The sequence below is a fragment of the Colossoma macropomum genome, unplaced genomic scaffold (genome assembly GCF_904425465.1).
Source record: "Colossoma macropomum unplaced genomic scaffold, Colossoma_macropomum, whole genome shotgun sequence".
In the NCBI taxonomy this organism is placed as follows: domain Eukaryota; kingdom Metazoa; phylum Chordata; class Actinopteri; order Characiformes; family Serrasalmidae; genus Colossoma; species Colossoma macropomum.
In genome coordinates, this window is record NW_023494791.1 from 17,221,654 (window position 1) to 17,239,696 (window position 18,043).

At 39.2% G+C, this 18,043-nt stretch overlaps 1 protein-coding gene across 2 annotated transcripts in view; it reads right to left on the reverse strand.

Moving 5' to 3' along the window:
* Window positions 1-2,840: 2,840 nt before the first annotated feature.
* The window catches only part of ptpn20 (protein tyrosine phosphatase non-receptor type 20), a 42,385-nt gene continuing 27,182 nt past the window's right edge, over window positions 2,841-18,043 (reverse strand). The window contains exons 36-48 of one of the 2 annotated variants that reach the window (XM_036574147.1): window positions 17,099-17,185; window positions 16,094-16,158; window positions 15,637-15,798; window positions 14,272-14,446; window positions 13,635-13,720; window positions 13,149-13,222; window positions 12,421-12,569; window positions 11,864-12,012; window positions 11,598-11,688; window positions 7,389-7,723; window positions 6,423-6,638; window positions 4,786-4,848; window positions 2,841-4,428 (exon numbers count right to left, since the gene is read on the reverse strand). In XM_036574147.1, coding sequence (XP_036430040.1) covers window positions 4,333-4,428; window positions 4,786-4,848; window positions 6,423-6,638; window positions 7,389-7,723; window positions 11,598-11,688; window positions 11,864-12,012; window positions 12,421-12,569; window positions 13,149-13,222; window positions 13,635-13,720; window positions 14,272-14,446; window positions 15,637-15,798; window positions 16,094-16,158; window positions 17,099-17,185 — 1,748 coding nt within the window. In that variant the 3' untranslated portion in view covers window positions 2,841-4,332. The other variant, XM_036574148.1, reaches the window with a different exon arrangement.

Here is an 18,043-nt window from a genome sequence, read left to right on the forward strand (position 1 = left end):
TTTGTTCTTGAGAAAGGTCCTAAGTTCGCAAGCGCTCTCTATTCTTACGTAAGAACAAATCCCAAGTAAGAAAACATTGGTGAATGTGAGAATCTTCGTGAAAACTTCTTAAGAATTGTTGGTGAATGAGGTCCAGTGTTTTTTTTTTGCTTTATTTTAGGCTAATGGTAGTTGAAGTATGTTATCAAAGGAGTAAGTTTTCCTTTCTTAACCCACCTTACCCCAAATCAATCAGACATGTTTAGCGCCAAACTTCTCTTCTTTAGTTTTGCGCTGGAGAACTGAGGCTAACGTAGCTACTGGAAGTCTGTCGCTGAAAGAAGATATGGGTTCACACAGACTTCCATTACTTGTTTGGTATGTTAGCTTTGGAAATGTACCTTGGTCGATCAAATATGTATGAGATAGATGGAAAATTGCAAGTTATTGTACTTACTTCTGAGTTATTGGTATAAATTGTGCACGCTAAGATGTAAGGGGTCCAATATAAAAGTGTGATTGCCGCCTGCTCTACCGGTAGTTATGCTACTGCTTCAAGTTCCTTTGGCTTCAACCCCTTTGGCAAAGAAGCATCCAACATGTACCGTCATTTTTTTCTAGATTCATTTTGATTCATTCTGGATACATTTTGTAGCATGCTCTCAAAGATGTCGCTTCCCACTGTTAGTCACTATTATGAAACGTCTTGATGACATGTGGTATGTGCTGACATGATCCCAATGAGTCGTTCTTAAACAGCGGGTCCCAACACACACACAGGGCAGGTGGAACGCCATCATTTACCCACCAGCCTCTCAGTCAGCACCTGCCCCAGAGCTGTGAACCTACACCCGCAGAGAGAAACCTGCTAACACATTCTTCTGCTTCCTCCATCAGCCTCTCTCCTCATCTCCTCCGGCTTTAGAGCTCAACGCTGCGTAAGTGAAGCTCCAGCTGCTTGTATCTGACACCTCCTCTGTCTGCATGGAGGTCTCTGGTTGCTCTCAAAAATCAGATGGTGGGCCATTAGACTGAACACAGCTTTCTACATGCCTGTTACAGTCCAAAGAAAAACTTCATTTGGCTTGTGACTGAGGAACTTGAATCCTTTGGGCTTTTAACAGTAAACAACAGTTAACACATTGTTCTGGCTTTTTTTATTAATGAACTGAGGTGAATACCATGGTGAACAACCCCTTGGGTTTAAAGGACTTAGTAATAAAATTAATTAGCGCTCCATGTACTTGCGCTGGAGGCATGTCTGATTTCACTGAAGCTAGAACGGGGTGGGGACAGGTTTGGTTGAAGCTCATTATGCTGATTCTACTTTTACATTTCTAACAAAAAAGTAATGTCTGCCCTGTGCAGTGAACCCAGCAGTCGGTGGATTTACAAGGAGGCTGTGAGATCATTTCTACACTTTCCACGGGCTTGTAAATCACTGGCTGTTTCAATATGCACAGTTCCAAATGACTTTACCGCTGCAGCACACCCACTCCTCCATACTTCACACAGACATGAGGGTGTGCACTGTCCTCTTGCATTCTACTGCTCAGTAGTGGCAGCAGATTGGGTTCTTGTCAGTGGGTGACAGTAGAGCACACTGAGCACCTTTGCTTGGGCCTTCTTCCATTGGTCTGTGTGGATTTTGTTGATATTTACACTTACTTTCACGTGTTTTGTATCATCACTGTATGGTTGTTAAATATGTCATGAAACAATAACTATTAATACTAACAGGACTCACAGTAAACCAATACATTATAAGCTGAACTAAAAAAACTGCACTTCAGTTGCAAACAATGTGCATTGTTTTAATTCCACAGTGGTGTTATTGGTACAACCTAATTGAGAACATGTGAACTTTGTTTTACTGGAAACAGAAGCAACAATGAATTCCAGATGAGTCCATGGGGTTCCAGCAGAATGTGTCTGAATACATGTGAGATAAACTACATTAATACATTAATAATAGGTGGCCTATATGGCGAAAACCAATTCTATCTTCTAGGTAATAACACTGTCTATGGTTGTATGCAAAAGTTTGGGTGCCTCTGGTCACGTTTTGTTGATTTTTGAAGTGAAAATAAGTTAACACAACATCCGCATAGAACACACTTGTGCATATTTTAATGCACAATTACTGTTTATTTGCTGGATTTAACATATTACAAAATGTGGCCTGTGCAAAAGTTATTTTTTTCAGTCTGTTAGTCAGCAAATAAAACTAATAAAACTAAAATTTGCAAAAAATGCCATATTTGGAGGATGTGTTAACTTATTTTCAATTAGAAAAACAACTGACCAGGAGTGTTCAAACTTTTCATATAACCATATTTTCTATCTTTTTAACAACTTGTGTTGTAGCAACCCCTCCCCCCATACCCCAAAAAAGAAAAAAGAAAAAACACCACTGCCACCACTGAAAGAATAACAAGACCTAGAAGAACACATTAGTGAAAGTTGCTGGTTTTGGTTTCGCCAGCGTTCTGGCTTTTAAGATTTTCCCACTCTTAAGCAGGGCTTTCTAGGGCTTTCCATGCTGTCACAAAGGTCCCTGGGAGAGGCTGTATTTATTCTGCAGTAAAAGCTGAGTGGGAGCGCACCGCTCCATGTGCCGTGGCTTTGGCTGCCAAACCCTGTTTACGTTTCGCCCCTAAAGCGCATCAGCGACAGTGCGGCTACAGCAAGAACCATAACTGTGGACAGACCTGCACAAGGACAGCACATGTAGCTGCGCATCCTCTTTAGAGTAAGCAGCTTGCTCTAATCTGTTTTAAGGGTTAGTCTTTTAGTCAGCAGATGTTCAACTTAAAGACGAACAAATTAAATGTTTGACCTGAAAGAACCACATCAACATATGAGGAACTGGTATTTTTAATTTGCAAAAATGACTATAATATCAGAGTTTTGCATTATTGAGATTATGAAACATCTCTAAATGTAATAACATTCACTGAGGAGGATTTCAAATGTACAGTTTGTAGGTATAATAATGTACGTAAATAACAGCAGCACATCTATACACACTTGAAACAATAAAAAAAAATCATAGCAATACAATTAGTGGGTAAATATCAGCTTTGATGTGTTTTACTATAGCAGCATGTAAATTACATCTGTTTCAGCTTCTTATCTTTTTAAAACAAAGATTTGAGTTGACCAGTTGACCAGAATGCATCATGGTAATATTTCTTACAGTGCAGTAAAATCACCCCAGACGTGTGATTCTAAAACATAAAAGAATAAAAAAAAATAAAAGCTGTGCTATATAATTCTGCAGCTCCTATTCAGTGATTTTGGAATACTGGCAGTATATTTACTGCTCTAAAAGATTTCTCTAATAGCCTTTTGGGCCCAGGCTTATTGTATTCTATGGTTCTGATTCATTTAAGGGCTATCAGTGGAATAATGTCTGCTGAATAAAGTCTAAAGAAGGCTCTGGTTGGTAATCTCATATATTTACCCATGTTTCTTTGGGTTAACTGTTTCTGCCACATCGGCGGCTTGCAGCCAAGGTAGCTTACTTCAGTTAAGGAGAAGACCGTTAAAGCTGCCCACCAGGACAAACTAAAAAGGCACTTTAGTCAAGGTTTTCAGCTCAGAGTGTCTGTCTTAAAGCTGGTCCTTAAGAATGATTAACAGCATTTCAAATTAAGAACAACTTGCATCTCGTAATGCTGTCATTATCATTTCTAGGTGTTTTGTTGCTTTTGATTATACATTTTTATTGGTTGGTTGTTGCTTTTGCTTCTGTGCTTTTGTTGTTGATGTATCATTGCTTCTTGTTAATGTGCACCGCCTAGTTTACTTAAACAGTAACAACAACAACAATTATAACAGTAAATAAACAAACATTTTAGGCTTTGCTTACTTATTCATAGACAAATTTCCACAGATACCATATTATAACGCATTGGACTTCTTAAAGCTTGAACTTGTGCAAAATGCTTGAAATATTACAAGCATTAAAAAAACAAGTATGAATAAATGACTCATAAGTATAATATTTCACTTTTTAACCGGCTACACATTCAAGGCAAAATGAGTAAGAGCCCCTGAAGGCTATGAAATCAGTGCTCTAAGTCATACATGGTACATTAAAATATAAATCCAATCATACAAGGACATAACACAGTTGATGAAAATGTCTAGTGTACTTCCTGTGCCATATTTAATACTACAGGAGTGCAGCAAATGATCAGAACAGCACTGCAACTCAGACTCAGTCCACATGATTAACATCAGATAACTCGTGCGGCAGCATTTCAACACCACTCCAAACAGACGAGTACGGCCGCCGTGCTGAGGAAACTGTGGAATAACTTAAGGTGGAAAGAAGCCAGAGCTCGTTCATGAGGGGGTTTCTGATTGCCACTGGTTACCTTGAAGAAGCAAGATGCTCTGCAATACTTCCAGCCACACTTCGTAACAGAAGAGGTACTGTTCCTGAAACCAGAGAGAAATAGCAAATCCATATACTCAACTTCATTAATGACACACTGCCTGTGCAATTTTCGTATCAGTGTCCATAAGTCATATTTCAAAGTATCAACTACGTCCCATCTTCTTGAAACTGCAGGACATTCCATTTAGACAGATAATTAAAGGCTGTTTAAATCAGAGCAGTTATCAGGGATTGGTTCGAGTCTGACAGATCTCCCGACTCTAGACTGACCTGCAGGCACTCTAATTAGGAGGGGTTTGGAAAAGTAATAATTCACAGTGCGATTTTATACACTTCACCTTACAGCAGCCTGTTTGACAGAGAGAATGTTCTCTTCACAAGAGTGTCGGCTTACTGACCTTGGTCTGAATCATCCCATAGCGCTGCAGCCGCATCTCCCTCACAAGCTCACTTACATTAATCTGAAAGAGTAGATGCAGGTGTGTGTGTGTTATGAGCTTGTGGAAACAGGTCATGCATCTTCATCACATGTAATTGCTTTTTTTCAAAAACAACAGAAAAGATGTGAGACAAACAAAATGTCTTGCTTTTTAAGACATAATGCATTTTACATCATTTAAACTGTACAGACTTTGCATTTACAGTTATAAATAAACATCTAAGTTACAGTCTTTTAACTAAACCTGCATTGCTGCAGGTTGTCATGCCTATTTTTTCATTCTTCACTAATTTCTATCTGTTTCTAAGAAAACTGCTTAAACAAATATTCAAGCTTGTGCATTATAGTTAAACACATGAAAGCCACAGTATTTAATGATTTTTTTGAGCATCTGCTATCTTTCCATCACTGTAGCCTTCTATAGCAGGCATGTGGAACATGTGGAAGCAGAGGCAGCACACACAAAGTTTATTATCACTTTGTTTTTTGCCATCTGCCACTATAGAAGCATGCACAAAATATAGTGGGTTTAGTGTGGCATGATGACTGGCTAGTGAGGCACTGCTCCATTAAATGACCCCCTTTTGCTGGCCCTTGTGAAGTGATAGAAATGTGTACCAAAAAAGCAATTTTACACGCACAGTCACACTGGCCCTTTTTGATGAAATACATGATGGCTATCCATTTCTACTGATAATATACTCAAAATCTGGTAAAATACACTCTTATTTTGTGGAAGCATGAAGATAATTATGCTGATGATGATGACTGAGAAGCTGGGACAGGTTTTTTTCCCACCACAGATGTGGATCATTATGTAGTAGTTGATGAAATGGTTACCAGTTTCAGGGTACATCATGGTCAAATTCCAGGCGGTTAGTATTACTGCTTCAAATCTGAATTATCATTAAAACCATGGTCAGTTACCTCAAAAAACATTTTTAATATTATATTCTCCAGCATCAACTAAACTTAGAAGCTCTAACATCTCCCAGACGCAAGCACGCAACATGGGTTTGTTTTTTGTCAGTGACAGCAGTCTGAAGAATGGTCATATTTTGGTTTTTATTAGAGTGCAGAGGGAAACTTGATAAAATGATCACCCTGTCTGTCACCCTGTCTGCAGAGCTTACAGAAAGAAAATCACGAAAGAGGGCAACACTTCAAATCTTAAGATTGATCTTCATGGCGTCCAGCCATTACTTTAGTGAAGGTGTTCGATGAATTGTGCATCCTTGTCGAAGCATCCTATCGTACCATGTATTTATAGGTAGCTCCGTACATAAAACTCCAGGTAGGATATTTTGATAGCTTAAGTAAGAAGTAACGTTGAGCTGAGTCTGTAGTGAATTAACATTAAAAACACAATAAATTGTTTGAACGCTCTCAGTTTGTGTATCCGTAGTTTTTGAACACTTTCAGCACATTTTAATTATACTGTGATAATACTAATAATGGTATCATTTTGGTCACTACAATTATAATGTTACATTTTCATAGTGTTTCATCTCTAGTAGTGATATGTAGGTTTTTTTTAAATAACACTCATAAAGTGAAAGAATGTAATTTTATTTTGTTATGGCCAGGCACACTCACAGTTAAGTCCTTCTCGATGAGACTGAGAATGACGTCAATGCAGATGAGGACGCCAGCCCGGCCGATGCCAGCACTGCAGTGCACAGTGATGGGCCCTTTGGAGTGCACCGCCCGCATGTAGCGGATAAAGCGCACCAGCTGCTTGGATGAGCGCGGAGTGCCATGGTCTGGCCACGTGGTAAATTTCAGATGTGTCACAAAGTGAGTGGCTCCAGTCTAGAATTGAGCACAGGACACAATTATAATAAAACCAGTGCCAAAGCACTTTCCCATTCTTCCACTATAAATATGTTTTGAGACAACAGTTTTTCTGTTCTTCTACAAAGTACAAAGAAGTGTGTTAAAATTATTGTAATATAATTATTAGATTATTTTAATCGTTTACATGGCAATCAATGATATGCGTGATAATGCTATGCGTGCTGCAAATACAGATTAGGTCAAAAAACACTGGGGTTCATACCAAATGTGTTTCCCTTTTGGAGAGTTGAACTGACAATTTTTTCAAACAAATAAGTGTGAATGTAAACAAACCTTGTAGCATTTTTATAGCACACATTCTAATCCAGAGAGACTCACAATTTATTCATGTTACAGAGCTAGGTGAATGCAGCTTTAGGAGTCTTGCCCAAGGATTCTTATTGATAAAGCATGGGGTGTTAGTCCAGGCAGGGAATCAAACACCAGTTTGCTATGTGAAGAGCAGCGATATTTCCCACTATACTAAACAACTGTAGAGAGGTCAACAATAATATGATAATCATGATGATTTTGGTCACTATAACCATGATATTAAATTTTCATACCGTTTTCATCTCTAGTAGTGGTATGTAGGTTTTTTTTAAAAAAAAAAGAAAATGTTCGAATGTAATTTTGTTTGACCTCTTAACATGACCACTTAAAATAAAAAAAAATTAACTTAGTAGACAAGCACTGAACACTAGCTGTCTTGTAAAGATGTCTCACCTCTTTCTCTACCATCTTGATAATCTTGATGTGGAAGTAGTCCTGGATCTGGTAGTTGTCCAGGATCAGCTGGTAGCGGCCAGTTTCCAGAGGAACATTCAGCTTCTCAGGCCAGTACTTGTGGCATTTGACTCTACCACGCTCCACTTCCTGGGTCATCATGGCGATGACGTTGGACTTGTTCTCCCAGACCATCTGCCAGAAACAGTCCTGAGTGCTAGGCAGCGGGCCCTGTGACGAGATGTAGAAAAACTCCTCTGTGCCTACTTTCATCCGGATGTAGCTGGCATTGATGTAATCCTGTGTCTCTCCCACTGGAACACGTGTCTCATCATCTGTGTGCATGGAGATAAGAGAGACCAAATTAATTCATGTTTTAGCTTCATATCTGTTTTAATGCTGCCATTTGCATTACTTTAAACTGCAGTGCGACTGCATATGTAACACATATTGCTATAGGTTAAGCCCCATATAAAACCTCTGAATGTGAGATCAGGTCCATTTTGTGCAGTAAGTTAGAATGCATGTTGTTAATACTGAAGTCAAGTCAAGTCAAATTTATTTATATGGCGCCTTTTACAACAGATGTTGTCACAAAGCAGCTTTACAGAGAATCCGGGTGAGCCCCCAGTGAGCAAGCCTTGGCGACAGTGGCAAGGAAAAACTCCCTCAACAGGAGGAAGAAACCTCGAGAGGAACCAGACTCAAAAGGGGAACCCATCCTCCTCTGGTCGACACCGGATAACAGCACAGACACAAAACAGTATAAGTGGATACAGTTTTACACCTCTGTGCAGTGCGCCTGCCGCATCAGTCACGTCAGACCCTCTTAGGACGGGTAGCCGCTCAGCTCAGGGAAAGAGAGGGGGAGGGGGGAGGGGGGGATAAGGGGGACAGATAGTTAGTTCTGGTTTAATAATAGATTGCTAAAGTTATTGACGAAACACAACGTTATGTTCATCTGGATTGCCCAGTGCTAATATTTCAATGTATTCATGAGTATCATGGGACAATAAAAACTGTTTCAGCTTTCTTTTAACAGACTACTCCATCTCCAAAGGTAAGCGTGAAGGCGCTTCATGAGGCTAAAGTTGTATTCTCATTTTCATTCTCAATATACATTCCCTGGGCTCTCATAGTCTAGTGTGAAACCATGGTCCCAAAAAAACAAAGCAAAATGTGTACTGTTTGCATTTTAATCAGAAAGCCAGGTCAAAGTTTGATATGTGGCCAATGCAGTTCATCAACAAAATGAGTGCTGTTGGCTATGAAAGCTAGCAATCATATTAATCTACTGTCTATAAATACAAAATGTGAAGAAAGGAAGGAACAGAGTGTCCCATGGTGCAATAAATAAAGCCAAATAAATAAAACAAGCTGGCTGCTGGGTCATTCGAGCAGGAAAAACAGGCCACGGGTGAGCACAGGAGGAGAGGTGTGATATGAGTGTGCAGAGAGGAATGTTCCCCTAGACTATTCCCATGGTAGCCATGTTGGTTGATACAGCCATGTTTGGTTGGAACATAGACGGTGGGGGTGTAGGGGTTGTTGAGGTGTCTCTGGGGTTTGTCGGGGGGTTGGTAATGTAGTTCTCACTATATTTCCCTGTTAGCTTGCTGACTGTTCTGGGCCTACATGTAACACTCTACAAGGGGCCTGCCTGTAAAAACATGTTCAACAGCCATGGGGGAAGGAAAGGAGTGGGGTTCAAGTAAAAGAGTGAAAGAGAAAAACAAAGAAAGGGGTACGCAGGGGGAAGTGGAGAGTAGGTAAATGCGTGCGGAGCCGTCCTCACAATGGGTGGCATCAGGCTTCCTGTAGAAGGCCGAAGCCCTTGAACTGCTTCCAGCAAAAACAGCAGTTAAGTCCCAGGGGCCTCACACTTTGCAATGCTGGGCCCTTTTATTTGGGGAACAGAAGCCCAGTGAGCAGGCACGATAATAAACAAACACTCCAAGCCGGGCCAGGGCCAGTCTGCCTCCCGCCGCCACATGAAGCGCTGCATTGTGCCTGGCTGCCTGCCTTTCAGCACACACATACACCCCTGTATCTGCTCTTCAGGGGCTCCGCGCAGCCCTCCCCACAAACAGCACCAGCCCTGAGGTTCAGAAATCACAGACTTACAGCCTGACCCTTCACATGACCACAAGTGAGGAGGCTGATTACCATAACAATGAAAGAAGAGCTGCCAGACACTTCTTGTTCTGGATTGTCTTTCGATAGATGTTGAAGATGTTTTAAAATCAAACCTTTTTGAAACAACAGCAAAAACTGGAGGAACGAAACACATAAAACATCAAATAAAAATAAACAACCAACCAGGATGCAATAGAAGAACTATTTTTGTTTTCTAAAGTACCTGACAGCAGGAGTTTGAGAGGAAAATTTGCAAGGAATTTTTTAACACAGTTATTACACAAGAAAAGGATGAAATTAAAAATAAGAATAAATCAACTTGTACATATTAATGCTGCAGAAAAAAAGAAAGAAAAGATATGACCATTAGTTGGGAAGATTTCACACAATAACTCGCAATCATAGTAAGGTGAAGGAGCGTCCAAAAGTTCTTAGGGACAAACATTTTTCAACAACACTCGAATGGAAAAAGCTACACAGCCCTAGCAAAGGCTTTAAACATCCCTGTCAGACAAAATGGTTCAATAATATGCTACTAGAAAGTTCATGCAAATACAACTAATCATCCCCGGACACGTGCGCCATGCATGATTTCTCTCAGGCTAATGATAACGAAAGTAAGAGAAAAGCCAGGGGTCACTTGAAAAGAGTTGCAGAATGACTTGAAAGCAGCAGTGATAACAAGTTACACAGTGAACAATAAGCAAATGAAGTGCACCTCAATCATCTCAATTGTTCACTCCTTGAAAAACTTAGATGCACAGAGACATGCATCTAAAATTTGTGAACAAAGATTTGGACAAATCAAAACTGTACAGGGTTAGGTATATTCTAGGTAGTACACATCACCGAAGGAAACATGAATGAAGTGAGATAATGGGAGATTTTAGAGGAAAATTTAATTTTATCGGCCAAGAAACTAAATCTGTGGAGAAGATGGATGTTTCAGCAAGACAACCACCCCAAACAGACAGCCAAAATAACACAGGAGTGATTTCTCTTTCTGTCTTGAATCCTATGACAACTTTATGAAGGGCACTGAAATGTCCAACAGAGGGACCCTCATAACCTTAGGGAATTAAAAATGGTCTGCCAAGAGGAATGAGCCAAAATGAAACGACAATGCAGCAAAAAAGCTAATTACTTCTCACAATAGACTTCTCAAAGCTGTAACTGGTAACAACAGCTTTTCAACAAAGTACTGCTGTCATCATTTGTGGGGTCTGAATACTTCTTTCCCTGTCAATTTCATTTTTTAAAATAAATACTTTTTTGCTCATATCTATAAGTATAATGTAAAAAAAACACTGTGTAAATCTGAAACAGATAAATGCACATTAAATTACAAAAAAACAAAACTGTCTGAATACCTGTTTCCCCCCTCTATACATCAAATTAAAAGTTTTTCCTGTATGTCTAAGCAAAGAACCATTTAAAAATCTTTATTTTCCAGTGTACATGAACAGGGCTGCAAAACCACACTAAGGGAGTGGACAATGTCGGAAACCCTCAGACACACACACACACATACACACCCAAGCAAGCTAAAGGCAAACCCTTCCTCAGCTACCATCAAACATGATAAAATACGAAAGTCACACAGGTTAGGTGAAGAAGGCAGCAAAACCGCATAAAGGGATTGGACAGAGTACAAAAACACATGCACACACACATATGCTGGTCACGTAAACTGACACCCTTTAATGGTGAGACACCCGGCAGCAAACCACCTCGGAGTGGCTGCATTTCATTTAATTACAGTGTCATGTCGAGCAGAGGTTTCTATCTATCTATGGCAAAAATATACAAGGCTATTCTTCTCTTTCCACCCACTGTCAGCACTAAAAGCCTGCCCTTCAGCCCCTTATATTTTCTCACACGTGCAAAAGTTTAAACAGCATAAAGGCTATGGTTTAAATGTTTCTTTTATGGGTATAAAGGCTAAAGTGTGGCAATATGGTGATAAAAGCCTTTAATAAGGGAACTACTGAATGAATTTGTGTTATGAATGAAGGAATGTTTTTAGCTGTGGCATCGTCTAGTTCAGATTATGTGCTTTGGAGGAGGGCTTACAGGGCAGGATATCTCTGTATCTGTTCTTCTCCCGGTTCTCTGGTGCTTTTCCAACCAGGCAGTTGTCTGAGGGCTTCAAATGTTCCAGGGCCTGCAGCAAAAAGGGATATATTTTCTCTTCTTTAGAATGTTTTATTTAGTAGTGAAATGAAAGAAAAGTATTGGGACTGTTTTGATGTATATTTATGAGCTTTGTGAACCCACAGAGTCCTGGGAAAACCAAGAATAGGTATGTGGTTGCTGAACACAAAAGCCAAAGGGCATACCATAAACTCTTTCACCAGCTCTTGCTGATCCAGCTGATTCTGGAGGATCTGAATCAGGGCTTTGAGTCTGGCCCCTGAGTACTGGCTGTTCTTAGGTGGGCTTATAAGTGCAAGACTGGTCAGCTCCTCTTCTGTCACGATAGGTCGATCTTAAAGAAACCAGAGGACAACTGCAGCTCTTATTTAGTTTATACATATTTAAAACAATGTTTCTTTCTTTACATTTTAAACATTTTTGTGACAATTTTAACACTAAATGTTCACATTTAATCTATAGGGCTACAGTGACAGTACTCTGGACCCTGGCTTTAAAAAAAATAAGAGCACTGTAGACTAAGAAAGTGTAACACTTGCATAAGGATAAGAATAAATCTCAGTAAAAGTGTGAATGTGAAGAACCTTTTGCAAGTTACGTAATGTAAAGGTTTTATACTAATTAAAAGAACAATATGTCCAATTCAAGGCCCATTTCAGAAGCTTAAACCTCAGGATAGTCCAAAAACCTGGATTCCACGCATATGGAATATAACTACTGTCAAGTATTCAGTATTTTTTACCTGTGTGAGGTATTGTTTCTAGAGGGGAGGGTCGAGCGGTGTCATCATCGTCCTCATCATCATCATCATCATCACTGCTCCAGCCGTCTGAGTGGCTTTGCTCCATGTTCGTGGTAGAATTTTCTAAATGCTGCTTCTGGGGGTCTGTCCTGAAGGGGGTACGGGGCAGGTATGAGCAGAGACCTTGACCACATTGCTATGTTCCGGGGGGGCTGTTATCATGCAAGGCTGATTTTCCTGCGATTTTTCCACCTAAAATGTAAAAAAGCTGCTAATTGCAACTGCTGTGTGCTACAAGATACACTAGGCTACACAAGGCTACCAGCCAAAGGACTGTCAACAATGTTGGCAAGTTGGTCCTTGGTTGCATTCATAACTCTTTGGTGCCCCCTTGTGTTACATATCATTAAGAACAACACAGAGAACAACTGCGCAGTTCAGTGTCTTCAGCTTTGGCTTGATGAGCCATATATTGCAACTCAGGTCATACAGTTTAGGCTGAGTAACCCAACTGACCACTGTTTTACAGATGGGTTCGCTGAGTCACAGTCAGTGTGACAGAGGCTTACAGGTCAATTTCAAGGTGCTGCACAAAACTCTTTGTACTAATATATAAAATTCTGAACCGTCAAAGGCTTCTGTATGAGAAATCACTAGCTTTAAACTTTTTGATGTCAGTGAAAATAAGAGCAAAGACCTCACTGGACAGAGAAAGAAATGACACTTACCTGCCCTGAAGCATGTCTGTAACACCCAGAGACGGGCAACACCTCTGAAAGGTAGGTGTAGTGTTTCGGCTATCCTGCAGAGAGAGGGGAGGGGAAAGGCAGAGAAAGAGTTATTGGGCGAGTGTAGTGGCCATTATGGCCACTCTGAGGCACCTATGTTGTCACCTGAGTGTCAGTCTCTTCCGCTAAGAGAAATATGAGGCGGCATGCTAATTAATTTTATAGAACCAAAGCTGAGCGCACCACCTCAGAGACATACATATGATAATATGGAGAAGAAATGGACATTGAAGAACAAACTAAATACATTGTAGTACTATGTATTTGAATTAATTTATTCAAAATGTGAGTTCCGAATATGAAAACAAACACACCCATTTTGGTTATAAACAGACAATTCTGAAAGATACATGCTGGAATAAATAAACAATGCTCTCCACGGTTTTCTGGTGAGCAGGCTGTAAAAGTGGGGCTGTTTTGGTGTACCTGCTCAGTTTCCATCCTTATCCTATGACACTCTGATGGCTGGAAAGACAAATGATCCTCCTGCACCTGTGGGTCTGAGGTTACTCCTACCACACAAAATAACACCACACACTTAACCTTAATCAAACATGCTCAGTGAGCTGTTGAGGCAGTTTCTGAGAGTGTAAGCACTTACAGTATTTACTTACAGCATAGACAGTACATACAGGCATATTATGTGTACATTATTTTAACTGTATATCTTCACTGTCACGGTAGAACTTGCCATCTCCAAAATGGTAACTTTATAGTGGAAGGAAAAACATTCTTAAATTAGAATGTAATACAACAGGACTTTATCAATAATACTGAAGCATCTCTGTTGCTCCATTTATTATGAAATTTTTATTTCCAAACTGGTAACTTTTCAGGAGAAAGAAAAAAACTCTTAAATTAGAAGTTAAAAGAGAAAGATTTATTAATAGTTCTGGAGCATCTCTATTGCTCCATTCACCAAGAAGTTTTAAAACATTATATAAGGCTGATATTTTCAAATTCTGTAAAAAAAATGGAGATACAAGGTCTTGCTCTGACAATGACAATAAAATGCTATTGAATTTGAATGAGATGAGTAGCCAGACATGGGGAGATGACTGACTTGTGGTAATGGATGCACTGTGTTCCTGAAGGGCCTCAGTGGAGGAGCTAGAGCCAGAGCAGGTAGTGACAGGCACGATGTCTCTGCACACTGTGAGTTGAACGGTGCCCTCTGCTTTCCGCAGAATATCCACCACTTTACTGTGGCTCAATCCTGAGACGATCACTCCATTCACCTGTACACAGTTAGTGATTAGTTGACACGCTTTATACGGTTTGAGTTTTGATTATTTTGGTCTTCAGCACCTAAAGTAAAAGAGGAGTGAAGAGGCATTCTTTCAATGCCATCAACTAGAGCTGCATATTGTTCAGTAATTAATTTGTCATTAGCCTTTACAATACTGCTATTTCAGAAGCATGCAATATGTAAATGAGCTACTGTCCAATCACTGTTTTATTGTTCTATGAGCAGCCAATCACATATGTTCTTTCGGTTTCCGGACAAATCAAAGCACGTACATTCCAACTAATATAAATAATTTTGATCAAAAATAATACAGGTCAATTATTAACCATGTTAAATGAAGAGGTCACTTGTATGTTTTCAGTTGGAAGGTCTACTGCAGTAAAGTAGACCTTAAAGTGGTAAAGTTCCTTAAAGGGAAATTCCACCGATTTTTTTAAATTTCTGCATTATTCAATCACTGAAATTTAACCAAAGTTTGGCAGTAGTTTGATGTGAAGTGATGCATTATAGAGAAACATACAGACCAGAATTTTCTTTACATTGGTGGTGATAAGACCAGTGGTTGTGATGTCTATGATGCACAAATATAGCCATTTTATTTACTGTTTAAAACCGCCATGTGGCCTCTGAGTTGATAATGTTAATATTAGTAAAATGACGGCAAATCTGAAATAGATAGTTTTGGTACTATTTTGCCTCATCACACATCTTGTTCCCATCACCTCTGCTGTGAATAATCTTGACTCTTCAAGTTTCTCTAGAATGAAGCATTTCACTTATTAAGACTTAAAGGACTTATTAAGGCAGAAATTTTGAGTTCCCCTTTTTAATTTTCACTCTAAACACTGCCTTGAGTAATAATTAACTCCATTTGGAAGGAGGTTATTTGGGCAAATCTTTGACTCACTTGTTTTTAAAATATCGCAATAATTATTGCAAAAAACCTAAAATATATGAAGACCTAAAATATAATCATTCAGCCCTGTCATAGAGCATACAAGATCTAACTGATTATTATTTTACAGGTGGGTTCGCTCAGTCATAAATATAGTTCAGGTCCAACATCATCTAAAACTATAAATGATTACAGTCAAACATTTCTGTTCAAGAAACCGCTAGAGTTAAATTTGTAGCATGTAAATGGCTACAAAAATTGAATGCCTCTTCACTGACAGTCACCTCCAAGAGGATATCTCCCACACGCAGCCGTCCATCCTGTTCAGCTACACTCCCACAGCAGATGTCCCTGACTCGCAGATTGCTCCCGTTGGTACCGCCCGCCAGAGAAAAGCCCAGCCCCCCTCTCTCAGGTTTAGTAAACTCTACCTGAACAATACAGCTCTAAAAGAGAGACAGAGAAAAATGACATGATAAAAATGTGACTTAATGTGACCAAAATATCATTAACAGGCCTACAGGCTTATGAGGAGCCCATTAATCAGAGAAGCTGCAGAGTCCACACTGTGATCCCACAAAAGGAAAGAACAAGAACTGTTTGTACAGTAAAATATTAATACACGAATCAAGGGCAGGGGGTTGTGACAAAGGCAGCTAACGGTGAATGGAAAGAGGGATTACAGGGCTGGACTCAGGTTTCAGTGTCATCATTAAGATACAGAGCACACGGAAAAGTTACCTCCTGTTCCAAGGTTACAGACGGCCTCTGCCTTAATCTCACTGCATTTTCACACAGAGCTTTAACTGCAAAAACAGAAAAAAGAAAGAGGTAGAGAAAGGGACAATGAGAGAGAGACTTTGAGACAGACTAATACATTCAAATCACTCATCTTAAGTCATAACTACAGTATAAAAAATTATTTGATGTTTTAACTTTAAAAGGGTTAGTGACCTGGTTGACTTAAAATCTGGAGTTTGTTGAATTCTAATAGTAAACAGAATAAACAGAATAACAATGTTTTACATTCTGTTAGCTTGAAGTTGCCTTAAAATCAAAATTTTAAGGCAACTTTACGTTATTTACTTTTTAAGTTAAACTATTGAGTCTTTTTTACAGTTTACGACTTCTATATTAGTTTTGTAATACTTACTACTAATAATAAATCTTTGAATAAATAGCTGAATATTTAATCGAGTTTAAGAGGTTAAACTTTTGTATCTATAATTTTCACAAAAATGAACAGATTACATAAGAGTAGTTTTTGCTTATATCTCTGCAGATATACAGTACACAGACAGTACATACAGCATATGGCAATAAACCAATTTCACATTTTTACTAAACAGAAAAATAAAAACATCAAAATAAACATCAAATCTGCAAAACTTTAAAAAACAGGTGATATGACAGTTTCCAAACTCACGGCAGTCTCCCTCCTCTGTGGCCATCCCAAGGGGAGATGTCCTGACTGGTGCAATGCTCCGAAAGGTGAGAAGCACTGGCCTTTTCAGGCACTGCTGGACCCCCCGGCTAGCTGTTGCCCGAGCAACCTGGGTGCCCACTAGATCAGCTGAGATGGGTCCATCAGGCACGACAAAAATGCTGTGTGATCGTCCGGAGGAGGCCAAGGCCCTCGCTAATAATTAATCCTGCACCGCATGCCCTTTGAGCCGGACAAGCTTTATCTGTCAGCATGGAGCTAATGCTACTGCACTCTGGATATAGAGACACAGGAAACCTTACCATCGTCAGATACTGCCTCCACTTCACATGAGCTGGACTCCTCAAAGCGAGGGAGGAACTTCTTCTCTTTCTTCCACTCAAACAAACCTAGAGATAAAGCAGATGAGAATGAACCTCCATTTGGCTTTTTTCTACATCATTTGCAAAATTACATGTAATAAAATCTCTTTGCATTAACTTACATTGAAAGTTAAGAACATGTTTGCCTTCTCCTATAAAAGTACTGACTTTAGAGATATGTTTATTTTAGACTGCAACAATGTTAGCTTCATAGTAGTTGCAGAAAAAATTCTATTATTTAATGATTAATACCGTACAAGACTAATAACTGACCAGTAAGCCTAGGTTTAAGGGATTAATACGGCCCAAGCATATGCATTTTCATTCAGTACTCAGTGCTATATAGGGCTATCACTACCAATTATTAATGAAGGATTCTCACTTATTTTGACAATTAATCAAGTAAAAAGTAATTTTCATAAAAAAAGTACAAAAAATGGACTGAACAATAACAAAATACACAGATGCTTTATAAAAATGTCCAGAATATTTTACTAGAAAAAAATTAACTGTTTATAAAACAGTTAATAAAGCACTGTGTAGCAAAAATGCTAATAAATGGGCATATCGTCTTACAGAGAGACAAGTAGGGGAATTTAAAGTTGTGTAAATTATTACACAAAACAAATTCATGCAAACTGATGATTCATCAAGAAGGGTGATTTCAATGATTCGTGATTTTTTAAATGAGTTATCAGGATTAATAAAAAATCATCGCAGACTTTGTTGCTGTACTTCCACTGGCCAAAATAATTTATGCTAGAGGAGATAAATTTATGCAAAATGAAAACCCTGCAAATTTAATCCAACTTAACTGAACAGAATCAAACATAGTCAGGTGTAAGTGCCCCCCCTCTAATCTGAGCTGACACTGCACTCAAAATG